Source organism: Cervus canadensis, chromosome 21 (genome assembly GCF_019320065.1).
Source record: "Cervus canadensis isolate Bull #8, Minnesota chromosome 21, ASM1932006v1, whole genome shotgun sequence".
In the NCBI taxonomy this organism is placed as follows: domain Eukaryota; kingdom Metazoa; phylum Chordata; class Mammalia; order Artiodactyla; family Cervidae; genus Cervus; species Cervus canadensis.
In genome coordinates this window covers 9,729,244-9,746,991 of record NC_057406.1, presented here as the reverse complement: position 1 = coordinate 9,746,991, position 17,748 = coordinate 9,729,244, and the positions used below count along the sequence as shown (strand labels likewise).

The 17,748-nt window shown below is 50.7% G+C and overlaps 2 protein-coding genes across 2 annotated transcripts in view; one reads left to right on the top strand and one right to left on the bottom strand.

Moving 5' to 3' along the window:
- Positions 1–2,245: 2,245 nt before the first annotated feature.
- BAIAP2L2 (BAR/IMD domain containing adaptor protein 2 like 2) overlaps positions 2,246–17,748 on the bottom strand; it is a 30,935-nt gene continuing 15,432 nt past the window's right edge. The window contains exons 8-14 of the mRNA XM_043439831.1: positions 7,384–7,536; positions 6,941–7,082; positions 6,560–6,779; positions 3,957–4,115; positions 3,407–3,614; positions 2,892–2,935; positions 2,246–2,685 (exon numbers count right to left, since the gene is read on the bottom strand). Coding sequence (XP_043295766.1) covers positions 2,610–2,685; positions 2,892–2,935; positions 3,407–3,614; positions 3,957–4,115; positions 6,560–6,779; positions 6,941–7,082; positions 7,384–7,536 — 1,002 coding nt within the window. The 3' untranslated portion in view covers positions 2,246–2,609. The remainder of the gene's footprint in view (positions 2,686–2,891; positions 2,936–3,406; positions 3,615–3,956; positions 4,116–6,559; positions 6,780–6,940; positions 7,083–7,383; positions 7,537–17,748) is intronic.
- LOC122423073 (non-histone chromosomal protein HMG-14) lies at positions 9,961–11,100 on the top strand. Its single transcript, XM_043439839.1, has one exon. It carries the CDS (start codon positions 9,980–9,982, stop codon positions 10,283–10,285), a length of 306 nt encoding a protein of 101 aa, XP_043295774.1. The 5' UTR covers positions 9,961–9,979; the 3' UTR covers positions 10,286–11,100.

The window sequence follows — 17,748 nt, the reverse complement described above, 5'->3', positions numbered from 1 at the left end:
TGTCTACTGTCATTTAGAACATCATGGAGGAAAAATCAAAGCACGCTGTAACATCAGCCTGTCTCAGAAGCCAAGGGAGCAGAGTTCCAATTCATCCCAGCTTAGCCAGGGATTTGCTCTGTGACTTGGGTCAGTCCCCTCCCCTTGACTGAGCCTCAGTTTTCCCACCTGTAAGATGGGTGACTGATCATCCCAGGTCAGCCGTGGATCTTGGTGGGGGGGTGGTCAGATCTCTGACTCCACTGGACACATGGGAACCTTTGAGGGGGCACTGGAAGAAAGATCCTCTCCCTCCAAACCCTTAGCAGCCCCACATCCCTTCCACACCCCCGGAGCTCCACCCAAGGGTTCACACAGCAGCCCCAGGTGCCCCTGTAACAGACCGGGAGGGGGTTCTGGATGGACTAGTCCAACCTAGGGGCAGAAGCTTCCCTCCCTTCTGCAACCCCTCTGCGCTGGGATCTCCCTCCTGACCTTGGGTAATGCCAAGGTGTCCAGGACTCTGCTCCCCAGCCCAGGACCAAGTTCTGGCTTTTCCTGCATCAGCCCCTCACCACAGGTGCAGCCACTTGGGGGCCAAGACAAGAGGTGGCCCCAGCAGCCCTCCCCCCACTCTTACCTGAGCTGTCCCGTGGGTTTGGGTATCCAGCCTCACATCTCCTGAGGCCTGCAGGAAGGGGCCAGCCAGGCGGGTCTGCCGTGAAAGCCTAGCCAGGTGGGGGCTGCCTCCCAGGCTTCCTGCAGATCAGCGCTGGCTGGACTCTGGCAGCTCGCTCCCCCAAGCCTGGGGCTTAGTGCTCCCCCACCCCCATCCCCTCTAAGAGGCTTTCTGCTGGGAGCTGGGAGGGGAGAAGGGACAGGGCAGCAGCCAACACACAGGGCCAGGCTGCCCTCCATGGTGGGGCTCCCTGTCCCAGGCCTGTGCAGGGGGAGCTAGAGATAGGTGGGTCCCCCCATCTCCTGGAGCCTTGGGCAGAAGACACACAGGGCCCTGCCCTGTGGGCTCCTTGTGGTACAAGGGGCACAGCCCTGCCCTGGAGAGGCCCTGCCAGCCCTAATCACCCCAACTCCTCGCCTGCCCCCCACCCCCAGGCCACATTCCAGGAGGGGCCTCTTTGGCTTTCCCCTGGATAAGGCTAATCCAGGCTGGATAGCCTGGGACTTGAGGGGGTGGGGAGGGGCCAGAACAAAGGGTGCTGTGTCCCAGGGTGCCGGAAGGTGACTTGCTGGTGGTCCCAGGCCTCAGCGGCTGCCACCCTCCCTCTCTGGGGAACCCACAGCAGAAATGACCCTGGGTAGAGATGGGGAATACAGCCTGTAGGAGTTAGGGCAGACCTAAAGACTTGCTTGGGCTTCACTGGTGGCTCAATGGTAAAGAATCTGCCTGCCAATGGAGGAGAAAGTTTCCATCCCTGGTTCGGGAAGATCCCCTGGAGGAGGAAATGGCAACCCACTACAGTATGCTTGCCTGAGAAATCCCATAGACAGAGGAGCCAGGTGGGCTACAGTCCATGGGATCGCAGAGTCAGACAGGACTGAACATCTGAGCCTGAGCACAAAAGACTTGCTTAAAAGGAGGGATGTAAGGGGCTGGGAGTGAGTGAGGGCTCCCAGGTAACCACCAACCACCTTTAGGACCTTCTGGACTTCCCAGTGTGAGGTCTCCATCCCAACCTGCCCCAGTTCACTTCAGTCACTCAGTCATGTCCGACTCTGCGACCCCACGGACTGCAGCATGCCAGGCTTCCCTGTCCATCACCAACTCCCAGAGCTTGCTCAAACTCATGTCCATCAAGTTGACGGTGGCATCCAACCATTTCATCTTCTGTCATCCCCTTCTCCTGCCACCTTCAATCTTTCCAGCATCAGGGTCTTTTCCAAGGAGTCAGCTCTTTGCATGAGGTGGCCAAAGTATTGGAGTTTCAGCTTCAGCATCAGTCCTTCCAGTGAACACCCAGGACTGATTTCCTTTAGGATGGACTGGTTGGATCTCCTTGCAGTCCAAGGGACTCTCGACAGCCTTCTCCAACAACACAGTTCAAAAGCATCAATTCTTCGGTGCTCAGCTTTCTTTATAGTCCAACTCTCACACCCATACATGACTACTGGAAAAACCATAGCCTTAACTAGACAAACCTTTGTTGGCAAAGTAATGTCTTGGCTTTTTGATATGCTGTCTAGGTTAATCACAGTCAACCTGCCCCAGCCTGTCCCCTAAATCAGACGCTGCCAGGCTGGCTGCCATGTCGCACTTGCTTTATTTCTCACCATTTACAAATGTGGGGTGGGATAGGGGGTGTGCAAGGGGCTTCTCCCCACTGGGACAGAGAAGGGGGAAGAGTTTGAGGGGGCACAAGGTAGGCCCCCAGGGAAAGTCCGGAGTCCCTGGAGGGGAAGACATGGTTCTGCCCCCCAATTCCGCCTGCTTTCATTTGAAGGGCCCAGACCCTAGTGTGGGTGTGGTTTGGGGAGGGACGGCCACCCCCCGGTACCAGGGCCCCAGCTCCTTGGATCCACTGCTGCTGCTTCCGCTGCCGCCAGCTCTGGGCAGCCCCTGGGCAGGTGTGGGTGGCGGGGACGACCTCAGACTCCAGGTGGAGGAAGGCGCCTCAGCGGATGAGGGGCGCCGAGCGGTCATTGGTGACGGTGGGACGCAGCTTGACGGTAGCAAAGGGGTTCGTACCCCTGGCGGTGGGGAGAGGAAGGAGTGAGAGGGGCCAGGTCCCCAACTGGCTGGGGATCAAGGGGAGGCATCTGGGCATCTGAGCTAGGCGTCCGCCCCTACCTCCTGTGCCCATGGGGTCACCTCCACATGGGGTCAGGCCCACCGTGTCTCCCCCACCGCCCTCTGCCAAGCCCGGCCCCCTCTGAGGCTTGCTCAGGGGACTCACCGAGGGAAGAGCTCTGGTGGTTGCTGCTCCCAGGACGTGAGTTTCTGCAGTGAGGGGGAGGGAGGATCGGGTTTGGTAGGGAAGGAGCAAGCGAGCCCCCAACCCAGCTCCCCACTCCAGCAGGGCAGAGGACTGGCCCAGAGAGGCCCCTGCAGTGCCAAGCTCCTGCGAGATGAGGTCAAGCATTTGAAAACCCAAAATGCTGTGGGTGTTAGACTTGAGAAGCCTATGGGTCAAGTGCTATCTCCCAAGACTAACACCGCTCCAGAGAGGGTGCTTTTCCAGCGCTCCCATCAGGACCCTGGGGCTCCCCTCTGCTAGAGGAATCTTTCCCCCCGACCCTCCACCCCAGACTCAGGAAGCCCATTCTGTCCCTCCCTGCACAGATGGGCAGGCTGAGGCTGGGCTGGGAGGGTCCCCTCCAGCCAGCCAGGGGCAGGGCAGGGAGGGTTACCTGGTCTCCCTGCCCACTGGACCACCCCCGGGTTGAGAGCAGGCTGCCGGAGGGGGCCCACCTTGACATCACTGGCCACCCCCATGCTGCCCATGCTACTTCGGCGGCTGCCAGGCAAGGGTGTAGGTGCAGGGCTGGGGGTGCGGCTCGGGACCCGGCTTGGGGTTCGGGAGCGGGACTGGCCATCCCAGTAGTCTGAAGATGCTGTGGAGTTGCCTGGCCGGTCCAGGAGGTCATCAAGGCTGTGGCTACCCCGGAGCGGGTAGGACCTGAGTCCAGAGAAAGGAGGAAAGAGAAGGGGGCCAGGGTTCAGGCCCTGCTGCATCCAACCCTATCTACTGGGTCCCCTGAGCATCCTACATCCTCTTCCCCTGCCTCTGGGTGAAAGGGGACTGTTGGCTTGAAGGCAGTCCTGAGAGGAGGCAGAGGGATGGACACAATGACCTTCAACCTGTAGTGAGATGGGGGCGCCCTTTCTCCAGGGGCTAAAGGAAGCTGGGCCCACTCGGGACCGCAGCTCAGAGATGCCCTCCCTGGTGGGTGGGGCCACTCCCCCCACCCCGCCCGGCCACTGAAGCCCCTTCCCCTGCCCCATCTCTGACCAGTGGTACCTAGAAGGCAGCTCATTCACAGGGCTCCTGGGGTTCATGGAGGTCACCGGGTTCAAGGGGTTTGTGGGATTCATGGAGGTGACTGGGTTCAAAGGGTTCATGGGATTCATGGGCAGCTCTTCCAAAGGCTTCACATAGGCCTCAGGGAACCAGCCGCTCCTGTGGGGTGGAAGCAAAAGGCCCAACAGCAGTGATCAAAATACTACTTCTAAGAGGAGTTGACGATTACTGGGCACTGCTGTGTGCCAGGCCTGGCTCCAAGAGTAATTCATTTCATCATTTGAAGGAGGTCTTTGCTGTCACTCAAAGCTACCCGTTCAGACTCATGGGTCCTACCAGGGGCTGGGGTGCCTTAGAGAGGGGGAACTGGAGATCTGAGAAGGAAAGCATTGTATCTGAGGACATGGAGTGACAGTTTCATTCCCTACTCACTGAGCACCCACATACGAGGGCCCATGGAGAGCCAGATGCAGTCCCTGCTCCCCTGGGGCTCCCAGCCCGGCAGGGAGACAGATCCACAAACAGATGATTACAAGGGTGATGCCCAGGGGAGAGGGTGGGCTGGGCTGGGGTGGGGGACCGCAGACAGCTGTGGGAGCCCAGAGGAAGGAGCACGGGAGCCAGGAGTGCCTGGCTACTAACCCTCCACCTTGGGCCCCCTGGTTCCGGTGACTCCGGACACGCTGCCTGTGGAGTCTTTGATTGGAAGTTCATTACTGCACCTTCAGAGCAGCCAGGGTCAAAGGAGAGACACTAGCCTTTGCAGAACATGTGGGAAAGTATTCTCCAAAGAGCCACCGTAGATGCCCCCCCCCCAAACCTGATCAACAACATTCTCACCTAAAGGCAACTGGAAGCTATTTCAACTCAAACTGACAGAATAAAACCACTTTCAGAACGTTTTACTTCTGTTTTCACCATAATATGCCTGCTGATGAAACCCGCCATTGCTTTCCCTAACCTGAATCACGGAAAGAATAATGATGTCCCAGGACTGTGATTTGGGACCTCTGATCTAGGTGGTTTTATTTTTTTTTAATTAACTTATTTTAATTGGAGGCTAATTACTTTACAGTATTATAGTGTTTTTGCCATACACTGACATGAATCAGCCATGGGTGTACATCTGTCCCCATCCTGAACCCCCTCCCCCTCCCTCCCCATCCCATCCTCAGGGTTGTCCCAGTGCACTGGCTTTGAGTGTTCCTGTTTAACGCACTGAACTGGGACTGGTGATCTGTTTCACATATGGTAATACACATGTTTCAGTGCTATTCTCTCACATCATCCCATCCCACAGAGTCCAAAAGTCTGTTCTTTATATTGGTGTCTCTTTTGCTGTCTCACATATAGGGTCATCATTACCATCTTTCTCAATTCCATATATATGCGTTAATATACTATTCTAGGTGGTTTTATAATTAGGTCCCCAGGAGGTTTGCTACACACCTGTCTAGGGAACTTTCAGGGTGGCACCCTGCTGCCCTCTGACGTGGGCCTGCAGAGCAGGTGTCTTTTCCACCACTCATGTTCTTGGTCATGTCTCCACCCATTGGCTCCTCCTCCCGTTCCTGATCCATGCGGTCATCTGCCATCCACCCATCTATCCACACAGTCATCCTGTCCATGCATCGCTCGTCCATGAGGGCAACCACCCCAGGACCGCCAATCCACTCACCCATCCATCAGCACTTGCCCACTGCCACCTCTCTGTCAATCCGCTCACACGCCTCTCCAGTTAGTCTACACGTGTACCCCCCATCTGTGCATCCTTCCGTGCCCCCTTCCATCTGCCCATCTGCTCACAGGAACACGCATCCACCTGCCCACACCACCCTCATCCAGTAACCATCTACTGGCCCACGTGGCGAGCACCCTCACATGCACCTGCTGACTCCTCTGTGGATGTTGCATTCATTCATCCCCTCTACTTATCCTCATTCATTCCTCTCTCCTTAGCATGAGTGGGACTGGGCACCACACAGTCTCTTGCCCATAAAACCCTGTGAGGGGGCGGGGCACTGCGTGGCTGCAGCAAGCTCCCACTTTCCCCCTTTTCTCTGGCAGAGAGAGTGGTCCCTGCTTTCCTCCAGGCTTGCAGGACTGCAGTGTACTCCCCCGCCTCCCCCTTTTCTACTGCGTGGTGTCAAAAGCAGCCCCAATTCATGTTCTCTAAGGATTTCCCCCGTGCCTGACTGCAAGGGGCTGAGCACACTCAGCTTGCAAGGAGGTCCCAGCATCTCCCTTGCACCTGGTCCACCTCCCTGTCCAGTCTCTTCTCAGAGCTTGGCTCACTTTGAGGGGCACAGTAGGTGCCCAAGCAGTATGGTTTCGGTAGTATTCTCATTTGTGAGAGAACCTTCCCCTTCCCCATCCTGTCCCATCCTCTCAAGGGCCACCACCCTGAGCTTGGTAAAGAGGTTCTTCCTTCTCTGGCAGAAGGGATGCGGAAAATAGGGTGGGACAAGGAGAGGGATGGGAAAAGGGGAGAGCTGTCCGAGGCCCCAGGGACAGCCGCTCTCCTGGAAGACTCAGACGGAGCTGGAACCCAGGCCATCCAGTCCGCCGTCCAACCCACCCTGCGCCCCGGGGCTCCCACTCACGAGGATGAGCCCTCCAGCTTGCCATAGAGCCAGCCGTTCTGGGCTTCGGGCACCAGCACCTCCACGACGTCTCCGGCTGAGAAGCGCAGCAGCGTGTGGTTGGCGCCCTCCGAGTGCGAGACCAAAGCGCGGACTCTCCGGGCGCCGCCGCCGCCCCCGCCGCCCGGGCGCTCGCCGGAGTTGGAGCGCGAGCGCTGGGTGCTACTGCTGTAGAGCGAGGCTGCCGGAGGGGCGGGAGAGCGCCGCGCCACGTGGGTGGGAAGTCCTCCCCGGCGTCTACCCTCGATCCCTGCTGCTGCAGCGCAACCTCGGTTCCTCTTCCCGGCCCGGGGCCCCAGCCTGGGACCCCGGCCCTCCCTCTGCGCTCCGGGGGCTACTCACAGGCGGACGGTGTCCGGGGCAGGGACCGGCGGTGGTCTGGCTCCAGCTGGGACGCGGACCTCGCCTCGGCTGGCTCGGGGCCGTAGGAGCCGGAGCCGTGCCGGCTGCGGGGGGAGCCGAACTCTCCCAGGGGTCTCTGGGGCTGCGAGGGGGAGACGGGCAGGGGAGGGTGCGGCGGGGAGGGGCGGGGCCGCGGCGCCCTAGTCCAGCCCCCACCCCCAGTCCCAGGCTTCGGCGTAGGGGTTCTCGGGCCGCCGGCCGAGCCACCACGGGGGCGCCGAGGCCGCGCCGGGGCGGAAGGAGCGGCGGAGGGGCGCTGCGTAGACCGGCACCCTCGGGGGGCGGAGGCTCCAGGCGGCCGGCCTCAGGCCCCAGGGTCCCGCGGAGGGTGCCGGGGGCGGCGGGGGCGCGAACGGCGGCGGCGGGGCCGCCCAGGGCCTCACCATGTCCAGGCGGGTGGGCGTCAGGCGGCCCGAAGGGTAGGGCGGCCCCAGTACGGGGCCCAGCAGGCCCGGGGAGTGGGCGCGCGACGGGCTGCGGCTGGCCTCCGACTGCTCCTTCCACAGCAGCACGCGGTTCTGGAGCATCCCCCGGGCCTGGCCAGGAGGGTACGCGAGGGTCAGCGAGGTCTGAGCAGCCAGCCCCCAGACTGCCCAGGGGACCGAAAAGTGGCATCCTCGACCTGGAAACTCGGGCCCTGCAAGCTGAGGGTGGCCGGAATTTCCAGCCGGAAGGAACCAGAGATCGCTATGGTCACTTTGGGGTCACACACCGTCCAGGTCTCCCAGTCCTTTGCCGAAGGCGCTTCAGTTTTCCGGGAGGAGCCTCCCCTGGCCCCTCTCTCAGTCTCTGTGCTTTGAGTGGGGCTCCGTCTCTATCTGATACTTGGGTAGGGGTACTGGTTTGACCACTCGGGTTGCTCCAAGACTTCCCTGGTGGTTCAGACGGTAAAGTGTCTGCCTACAATGTGGAAGACCCAGGTTCCATCCCTGGGTCGGAAAGATCTCCTGGAGAAGGAAGTGGCAACCCACTCCAGTATTCTTGACTGGAAAATCCCATGGACAGAGGAGCCTGGTAGGCTACAATCTACGGGGTCGCAAAGAGTCGGACACGACTGAGCGACTTCACTTTCACTCCATCCTCCTGGCTACAGAGATGGAGTCAGGGATGGGCACCTGCCCAAAAACTGTGCCCACAGAACCAGTCCCAGGACTTATCCTGGAATAATCTGGAAATTTTTATTCTCTCACCTCATGGAATTTGCTAGATATCAAGAGATAGGGTGAAGGCAGAGGAATCTTCAGCTAAGCAACCGAGTGGCAAATTTCTGATGACAGCTTGTGTACTCCTGGATGCAACTATACCTGAAAGCCTTGAACTTCCCAGTGACTAATAAACACTTTTGTGTAAGCCAGTTTGAGTAGTTGCCTAGAAGAAGCCTTTCAAATAGTTTTTCTAGCAAGCATCTCTCTTTTAGTATCCTCAATACATGGGCATCTAACTCTGTTTGAATGCCTTCAAGGACAAGAAACTCAACAGCTGACCACATAGTCCATAAAAACACAGGACCGGGGAGGGCTTTAAATGTTAGACCTGCTGTGTTTATCAATCATGTTTTAAATTTTCTATATTTTATGCTTTGACATTCTGTGTGTGTGTGTGTGTGTGCTCAATCACTCAGTTGTGTCTGACTCTTTGCCACCCCATGGACTGTAGCCCAGTAGGCTCTCTGTCCATGGAATTTTCCAGTCAAGGATACTGGAGCGAGTTGCCAGATAATGCTTTGACATCCTGGGCCTTGCTAATTCTGAAAAGACTGCCCCTCACAGGGCTAGATAATTCCTAGAGATAGTAAACAATTTGAGCACACTTTTCATCAACCAATCAAAACCCCACATCCTGGGACTTCCCTGGGGGTCCAGTGGTTAAGACTCCACACTTCCACTGCAGGGGGCGCTGGTTAGATCCCTGGTCCAGGGAACTAAAATCTCATGTGCTGGGTGACGCAGTGGCAAAAACAAAAACAAATGAAAAAGTCCGTATCCTCAATCACCTCCTTCTAACTCACACACCAAGCCAGTATTTCCCCTGCCCTAAATTATGCAAGCCAGGTACTGGACAACTAGAGACAACTCCTATAGCCCAGAGCTCGCTAAAATCATTCAAATCATCTAGTCCTCAACTTGCCTACCCTGCTTCACCCATCCCTTCTCACAGAAACCATAATCAAGGTTCTGAGCCATACTTTCCCTTGGCTCCTTCTGCCTCTTGACCAAACCCTGGTGCTACCCCAACATGGCCCTGCGTGGCATGGCATGGCCCTTTCTCTTGGGAAGTGTGATATGTAATACAACTTCTTTCAGTGGCATGGATCTCTCTGTGTGGTCACTCAGGTCATCCTAGGTACAATCAGAACATCCTGCTCTCCAGTTATAAATGTCTCTCCACTTTCTATTAAAAAACTCGCTCCCTCAAGGCCAAGTTCAGGACTGTTGTCTTAGGAAAAACAAAAGCTTCTCTTTGGGGACCTCCCTGGTGGTCCAGTGGCTAAGACTCTGTGCTTCCAATGCAGGGGGTCAGAGTTCAACTTTGGTCAGGGAACTAGATCCCACCAGTGGCAACCAAGGGCTTTCCCAGTGATATTAGTGGTAAAAAAGCCACCTGCCAATGCAGGAGATGTAAGAGACGTGGGTTTGATCCCTAGGTCTGGAAAAAGCCCTGGAGGAGGGCATGGTAACACACTCCAGGATTCTTGTCTGGAGAATCCCATGGACCGAGGAGCCTGGTTGGCGTACAGTCCAAAGGGTCACAAAGAGTCTGAAACAACTGAAGTGACTTAGCATACTCACTGCAAACCAAGAGTTCGCATGGCAAAACTAAAGATCCCATGTGCCACAACTAAGACCTGGAATGGCCAAATTTTAAAAAGTAAAAACAAGCTTCCCGAGGAGCGGCAGCGGTCAGGCTACTCAGCTTCGCGAAGGCTCTCGGCGCGCCGCGGCCCTCAGGCACCCGGCTCTCGCCCGCCCTGCCGCCACGATGCCCAAGAGGAAGGTCAGCTCCGCCGAGGGGGCGGCGAAGGAGGAGCCCAAGAGGAGATCGGCGAGGTTGTCAGCAAAACCGGCTCCTGCAAAAGTGGAAACGAAGCCAAAAAAGGCGGCGGGAAAGGATAAATCTTCAGACAAAAAAGTGCAAACAAAAGGGAAAAGAGGAGCAAAGGGAAAACAGGCGGAAGTGGCCAACCAAGAGACTAAAGAAGACTTGCCTGCAGAAAATGGAGAGACTAAAAACGAGGAGAGCCCAGCCTCTGATGAAGCAGAAGAGAAAGAAGCCAAGTCTGATTAATAACCACACACTCAGTCCTGTCAGTGGTCCCTGTTTCCCTTCTTGTACAATCCAGAGGAATATTTTTATCAACTATTTTGTAAATGCAAGTTTTTTAGTAGCTCTAGAAACATTTTTAAAAAGGAGGGAATCCCACCTCATCCCATTTTTTAAGTGTAAATGCTTTTTTTTAAGAGGTGAAATCATTTGCTGGTTGTTTATTTTTTGGTACAACCAGAAAATAGTGGGATATTGGATATGGGAGGCTTTGATTGTCTTGGGTGTCAGCTTAACATTCCATAGATGGGGGGTAGCTTTTATATCCTATAATACAAAAGCATACTAAATGGCAGTTTGGAGTCAGTTGTGCATTTAATGTCTTGAACACTTTAAATTACTTCTCTTCCCATTTTGTTTTGGTAGAATTATTTCCTACAGCAAACCACTTTTTGATCTTGGCTCTCCTGGTCAGAATTTTGTGCACTATACTATAACATCTTTGGTCGTGGTAGTCCAGTTTTCCTAGTAACTTGGTTAATGTGCTGTGAACGATTGACAGTTTGGGTATGTAGTGTATATGATATTAAATTGTGAATCAGTGGGACTTACGATGTAACAACATATCAATATTTGAAGATATTGGTACTTGATATCCTGTTAAGGAAAGTTGCTCCAAATTTTAAGCTGGAAAGTCACTGGAATAACTGTTAAGAATCACAACTACATGATATTTTAGATTTCTGGTATGTATGTGAAGAATTGTGTACAAATTGAAATGTCTGTGTAGTGATCCTCAAAACAACCAATAAAATCTCAGTTATAAAAGAAAAAAAAAACAAGCTTCCCTTTGTTGAGCATCAACTCTGTGCCAGGCCCAGGGTTAAAAGCTTTACCTCCATTATCTTACTAGATTCTCCCAATGGCCTGGGAGGTAGGTGTCATTATTACAAAAGAAGATGCTAAGGGTCAGAGCAGTTAATGACTGTCTCAAGGTCTTGCATCCAGTAAGCAATGGAGTGGCCTGTACTTGTCTGTCCTGAGGAAGCTTCCTGTGACTGTACTTTTCAATGATTGTTCCCTTCAGGCTGGCCCAGTTGCTGAAAATCTGATCTCAGGCAGCAAAACAGAGCTCACCTCACAGGAGCAACTAGTCCAGTTGGTCACTAGGTGTCCACCCCCTCTTTGCCTTGCATAATTAATTAGCAAAACAACAGGAAGACAAAATGCCAAAGGCCTTTGTACACTTGTTTCGGACTCAGTAAGCAAAGCAAGAGCATATGGGTTTGCTTACCCTAAAGAAGGGTTTTGTCCAATTTGAGAGCACCTGCCAGGGTACTAGGGGATTCTCAGAGTCCTGCCCTGGACAAGACTCAACTTGAGTGGCTCCCTTCAGCCCTGCATTTAGGCAGTTTAGTCAGTGGTTGGGAAGAAACATAGAGGAGACCATGGGAGAATTCAAAAAATCATAACGGAGTGTGAAAGCCATTCTAAGTATGAGACAACTCCCCTATACTATAAAAGACTGGTAAATCTAACTAAAAAAAATTTTTTTTAACATGGCAAAACTCACAATAAGCAAAATCAAATGATCAATGACAAACTGGGAAAATGTTTGCAACTCATCACCAAGAAAGGGCTAGTTTCAATAACATATCAAGAGTTCCTATAAATTCATAAGAAAAATGGAGGAAAAGATACTGACCTGTCACAGTAAAGGAAATAAAATGAATCTGAAACATGAAAAGATGTCAATCTCACTTATAAGACAAGTGTAATGTAAAACTACACTGAGATACCATTTTTACCTTTCTGATTAGTGAAGATCACTGTTGTCAAGGCAACAGGGAATCTCCACCCTTGCTGGTGGAAGTGTAAATTGGTATAGCCAATGATTCTATCCCTGGACACACCAATCCCATTTCTAGGTACTTATCCTAGAGATCTACTTGCACAGCTACAATAAACCCAGGGTATAAAGGCTTGTTATTGATTAGACTTGGGCTAAGCAAGGATTGATCACTGGAGACAGAGGAGAAAGACACCTTATTGAGCTTTGGCACTTAGAGTTCTTTCAAATTTTGTGAATTCTGCGTATAAAAATACTTAGCAGGTACATATTTATATTTAACTGTCTTAAGAGTTAGATCTTGTATGTCCTAAAGCCCAGCTGGCTCAGAAAACATGCTACATATTCCCCCACACATACGGGAAGTCTGGTTCATTCAATCAACTGCATCCTCCTGAGAGATGATCACCCAACAGGAATCAGCCAATGGAGGGGTCAGCTCTCCTCTTAATGCTGGAGTTAACTGTTCAGGATACAGGCAGAAAGAGGAGTTTCCTTCCAAAGAAGATTTATACATGGCCAACAAGTAGGTTGGATCATCAAAAAAGCAAGAGAGTTCCAGAAAAACATCTACTTTATTGATTACGCCAAAGCCTTTTACTGTGTAGATCACAACAAACTGGAAAATTCTTCAAGAGATGCGAAAACCAGACCACCTTACCTGCCTCCTGAGAAACCTGTATGAGGTCAAGAAGCAACAGTTAGAACTGGACATGGAACAACAGACTGGTTCCAAATTGGGAAAGGAGTATGTCAAGGTTGTATATTGTCACCCTGCTTATTTAACTTATATACAGAGTACATCACGAGAAATGCCAGGCTGGATGAAGCACAGCTGGAATCAAGATTGCCGGGAGAAATATCAATAACCTCAGATACGCAGGTGACACCACCCTTATGGCAGAAAACAAAGAAGAACTAAAGAGCCTCTTGATGAAGTAAAAGAGGAGAGTGAAAAAGCTGGGTTAAAACTCAACATCCAAAAAATGAAGATTATGGCATCCAGTCCCATCATCTCATGGCAAATAGATGGGGAAACAATGGAAACAGTGACAGACTTTATTTGGGGGGGGGGGCTCCAAAATCACTTCTGATGGTAACTGCAGTCATGAAATTAAAAGATGCTTGCTCCTTGGAAGAAAAGCTATGACCAACCTAGACAGCATATTAAAAAGCAGAGACATTACTTTGCCAACAAAGGTCCATCTAGTCAAAGCTCTGGTTTTTCCAGTAGTCATGTATGGATGTGAGAGTTGGACTATAAAGAAAGCTGAGTGCTGAAGAGTCGATGCTTTTGAACTACGGTGTTGGAGAAGACTCTTGAGAGTCCCTTGGACTGCAAGGTGATCCAACCAGTCCATCCTAAAGGAGATCAGTCCTGAATATTCATTGGAAGGACTGATGCTGAAGCTGAAACTCCAATACTTTGGCTACCTGATGCAAAGAACTGACTCCCTGGAAAAGACCCTGATGCTGGAAAAGAGTGAAGGCAGGAGGAGAAGGGGATGACAGAGGATGAGATGGTTGGGCAGCATCACCAACTTGGTAGACATGAGTTTGAACAAGCTCCGGGAGTTGGTGATGGACAGGGAAACCTGGCATGCTGCAGTCCATGGGATCACAAAGAGTCAGACACGACTGAGCGACTGAACTGAACTGAACAAGTACGTGAAAGATACTCTGCGTCATCAGCCATCAGGGAAGTGCAAATCAAAACCACAGTGAGATACCACTCCATACTCACTAGGATGGCTATAATCAAAAAGCCCCAGGGGCTTCCCTGGTGGCCCAGTGGTTAAGAATCTGCCTGCCAATGCAGTAGGACACAGGTTTGATCCCTGCTCTGGGAAGATCCCACATGCCATAGCGTCCATGCTCTGCAACAAGATAAACCACCCAAAGAGAAGCCCGTGTGCCGCAATGATGAGTAGCTCCCACTCACTGCTACTAGAGAAAGCCCGCCTGCAGCAGCGAAGACCCAGAACAGTAAAAAATAAATAAATAAATCTTTTTTAAAAAAGTGCCAACAAGTGTTCGCAAGGATGTAGAGAAATTAGAAACCTCATAAACTGCTGGTAGGAATGTAAAATGGTAAAAGAGTCCGGAAGTTCCTCAAACAGTTAAACAGAGTTCCTTAAACAAAGTTACCATATGACCCAGCAATTCCACTCCTATATACCCATGAGAAATGAAAACATACATCCACAGAAAAACTTCTACGGATACCCATAGCAGCATCATTCATAATAACCAAACTGCAGAAACAAGCCAGCTGTCCATCAACTGATGAATGGATAAATAAATGTGGTATATCCAGATGATGGGATCCTATTTGGCAATAAAATGGAATGGTGTATGGATACAACACCAACACTGATGAACTTGAAAAGCATGATGCTTAGTGAAAGAAGCCAGTCACAAAGGGCCAAATATTGTATGATTCCTTTTATATGATCTTCCCAACCCAGGAATCAAACCCAGGTCTCCAGCATTCCAGGCAGATTCTTTACCAACTGAGCTACCAGGGAAGCATGAAATGGCCAGAAGAGGTAAATCTATAGAGACAGAAAGTAGACTGATGGTTGCTTAAGGCAAGGGGAAATGGGAGCATTGAGAAATGACCAGTAAGGGGTACTGGGTTTTTTTGGGGGGGGGGGGGTAATGAAATGTTCTGAACTTGAATGTGATGGAACTTCCCTGGTGGTCCAGTGGCTAAGACCCTGCACTCCCAGTGCTTAAAGATACCACATCCCACAACTAAGACCTGATGCAGCAAAAAAAAAAAAAACACCCTTGTGGCATGGATGCACAACTGTGAATATACTACACCATTGAACTATACACTTTAAATGGGTGACTTGCATGGTGTGTGAATTATTTCTCAATAAAACTGTTGAAAGGAAGAAGGGACTTCTTGGTGGTTCAGCAGCTAAGACTCTGCACTCCAAGTGTAGGGGGCCCAGGCTCAATGCTTGATCAGTTCAGTTCAGTTGCTCAGTCTTTGCAACCCCAAGGACTGCAGCCTGCCAGGCCTCCCTGTCCATCACCAACTCCCGGAGTTTACTCAAACTCATGTCCATTGAATCGGTGATGCCATCCAACCATCTCATCCTCTGTCATACCCTTCTCCTCCCGCCTTCAATCGTTCGCAGCATCAGGGTCTTTTCCAATGAGTCAGCTCTTCCCATCAGGTGGCCAAAGTATTGGGGTTTCAGCTTCAGCATCAGTCCTTCCAATGAATATTCAGGACTGATTTCCTTTAGGATGGACTGGTTGGATCTCCTTGCAGTCCAAGGGACTCTCAAGAGTCTTCTCCAACACCACAGTTCAAAAGCACCGATTCTTCAGTGCTCAGCTTTCTTTATAGTCCAACTCTCACATCCATACATGACTACTGGAAAAAACATAGCCTTGACTAGACAGACCTTTGTTGGCAAAGTAATGTCTCTTCCTTTTAATATGCTGTCTAGGTTGGTCGTAACTTTCCTTTCAAGGAGTAAACGTCTTTTAATTTCGTGGCTGCAGTCACCATCTGCAGTGATTTTAGAGCCCGGAAAAATAAAGTCAACCACTGTTTCCACTGTTTCCCCATCTATTTGCCCTGAAGTGATGGGACCGGATGCCATAATCTTAGTTTTCTGAATGTTGAGCTTTCAGCCAACTTTTTCACTCTCCTCTTTCACTTCATCAAGAGGCTCTTTAGTTCTTCTTCACTTTCTGCCATAAAGGTGGTGTCATCTGCATATCTGAGGTTATTGATATTTCTCCCGGCAATCTTGATTCCAGCTTCTGCTTCATCCAGCCCAGTGTTTCTCATGATGTACTCTGCATATAAGTTAAATAAGCAGGGTGACAATATACAGCCTTGACGTACTCCTTTTCCTATTTGGAACCAGTCTGTTGTTCCATGTCCAGTTCTAACTGTTGCTTCCTGACCTGCATACAGGTTTCTCAAGAGGCAGGTCAGGTGGTATGGTATTCCCATCTCTTTCAGAATTTTCCGGAGTTTATTGTGATCCGCACAGTCAAAGGCTTTGGCATAGTCAATAAAGCAGAAATAGATGTTTTTCTGGAACTACCTTGCTTTTTCGATGATCCAGTGGATGCGGCAATTTGATCTCCGGTTCCTCTGCCTTTTCTAAAACCATCTTGAACATCTGGAAGTTCACGATTCACATATTGCTGAAGCCTGGCTTGGAGAATTTTGAGTATTACTTTACTAGTGTGTGAGATGAGTGCAACTGTGCGGTAGTTTGAGCATTCTTTGGCATTGCCTTTTTTTGGGATTGGAATGAAAACTGACCTTTTCTAGTCCTGTGGCCACTGCTGAGTTTTCCAAATTTGCTGGCATATTGAGTGCAGCACTTTCACAGCGTCATCTTTCAGGATTTGAAATAGCTCAACTGGAATTCCATCACCTCCACTAGCTTTGTTCGTAGTGATGCTTCCTAAGGCCCACTTGACTTCACATTCCAGGATGTCTGGCTCTAGGTGAGTGATCACACCATCGTGATTATCTGGGTCATGAAGATCTTTTTTGTACAGTTCTTGTGTGTATACTTGCCACCTCTTCTTAATATCTTCTGCTTCTGTTAGGTCCATACCTTTTCTATCCTTTATTGAGCCCATCTTTGCATGAAATGTTCCCTTAGTATCTCTAATTTTCTTGAAGAGATCTCTAGTCTTTCCCATTCTATTGTTTTCCTCTATTTCTTTGCACTGATCACTGAGGAAGGCTTTCTTATCTCTCCTTGCTATTGTTTGGAATATTGGAATATTGGAAGTGGCAAGGCAAGGCAAATTGGAAGTGGTCAAACAGGAGATGGCAAGAGTGAATGTCGACATTTTAGGAATCAGCAAACTAAAATGGACTGGAATGGGTGAATTTAACTCAGATGACCACTATATCTACTACTGTGGGCAAGAATCTCTTAGAAGAAATGGAGTAGCCATCATAGTCAACAAAAGAGTCCGAAATGCAGTACTTGGGTGCAGTCTCAGAAACGATAGAATGATCTCTGTTCATTTCCAAGGTAAACCATTCAATATCACCAAGTCTATGCTCCAACCAATAATGCCGAAGAAGCTGAAGTTGAATGGTTCTATGAAGACCTACAAGACCTTCTAGAACTAACACTCCAAAAAGATGTCTTTTTCATTATAGGGGACTGGAATGCAAAAGTAGGAAATCAAGAAATACCAGGAGTAACAGGCAAATTTGGCCTTGGAGTACAGACTGAAGCAGGGCAAAAGCTAATAGAATTTTGCCAAGAGAACGCACTGGTCATAGCAAACACCCTCTTCCAACAACACAAGAGAAAACTCTACACATGGACATCACCGGATGGTCAACACCAAAATTAGATCGATTATATTCTTTGCAGCCAAAGATGGAGAAGCTCTATCTAGTCAGCAAAAACAAGACTGGGAGCAAACTGTAGCTCAGATCATTAACTCCTTATTGCCAAATTCAGACTTCAATTGAAGAAAGTGGGGAAAACCACTAGACCATTCAGGTACGACCTAAATCAAATCCCTTACAATTATACAGTGGAAGTGAGAAATAGATTTAAGGGACTAGATCTGATAGACAGAGTGTCTGATGAACTATGGATAGAGGTTTGTGACATTGTACAGG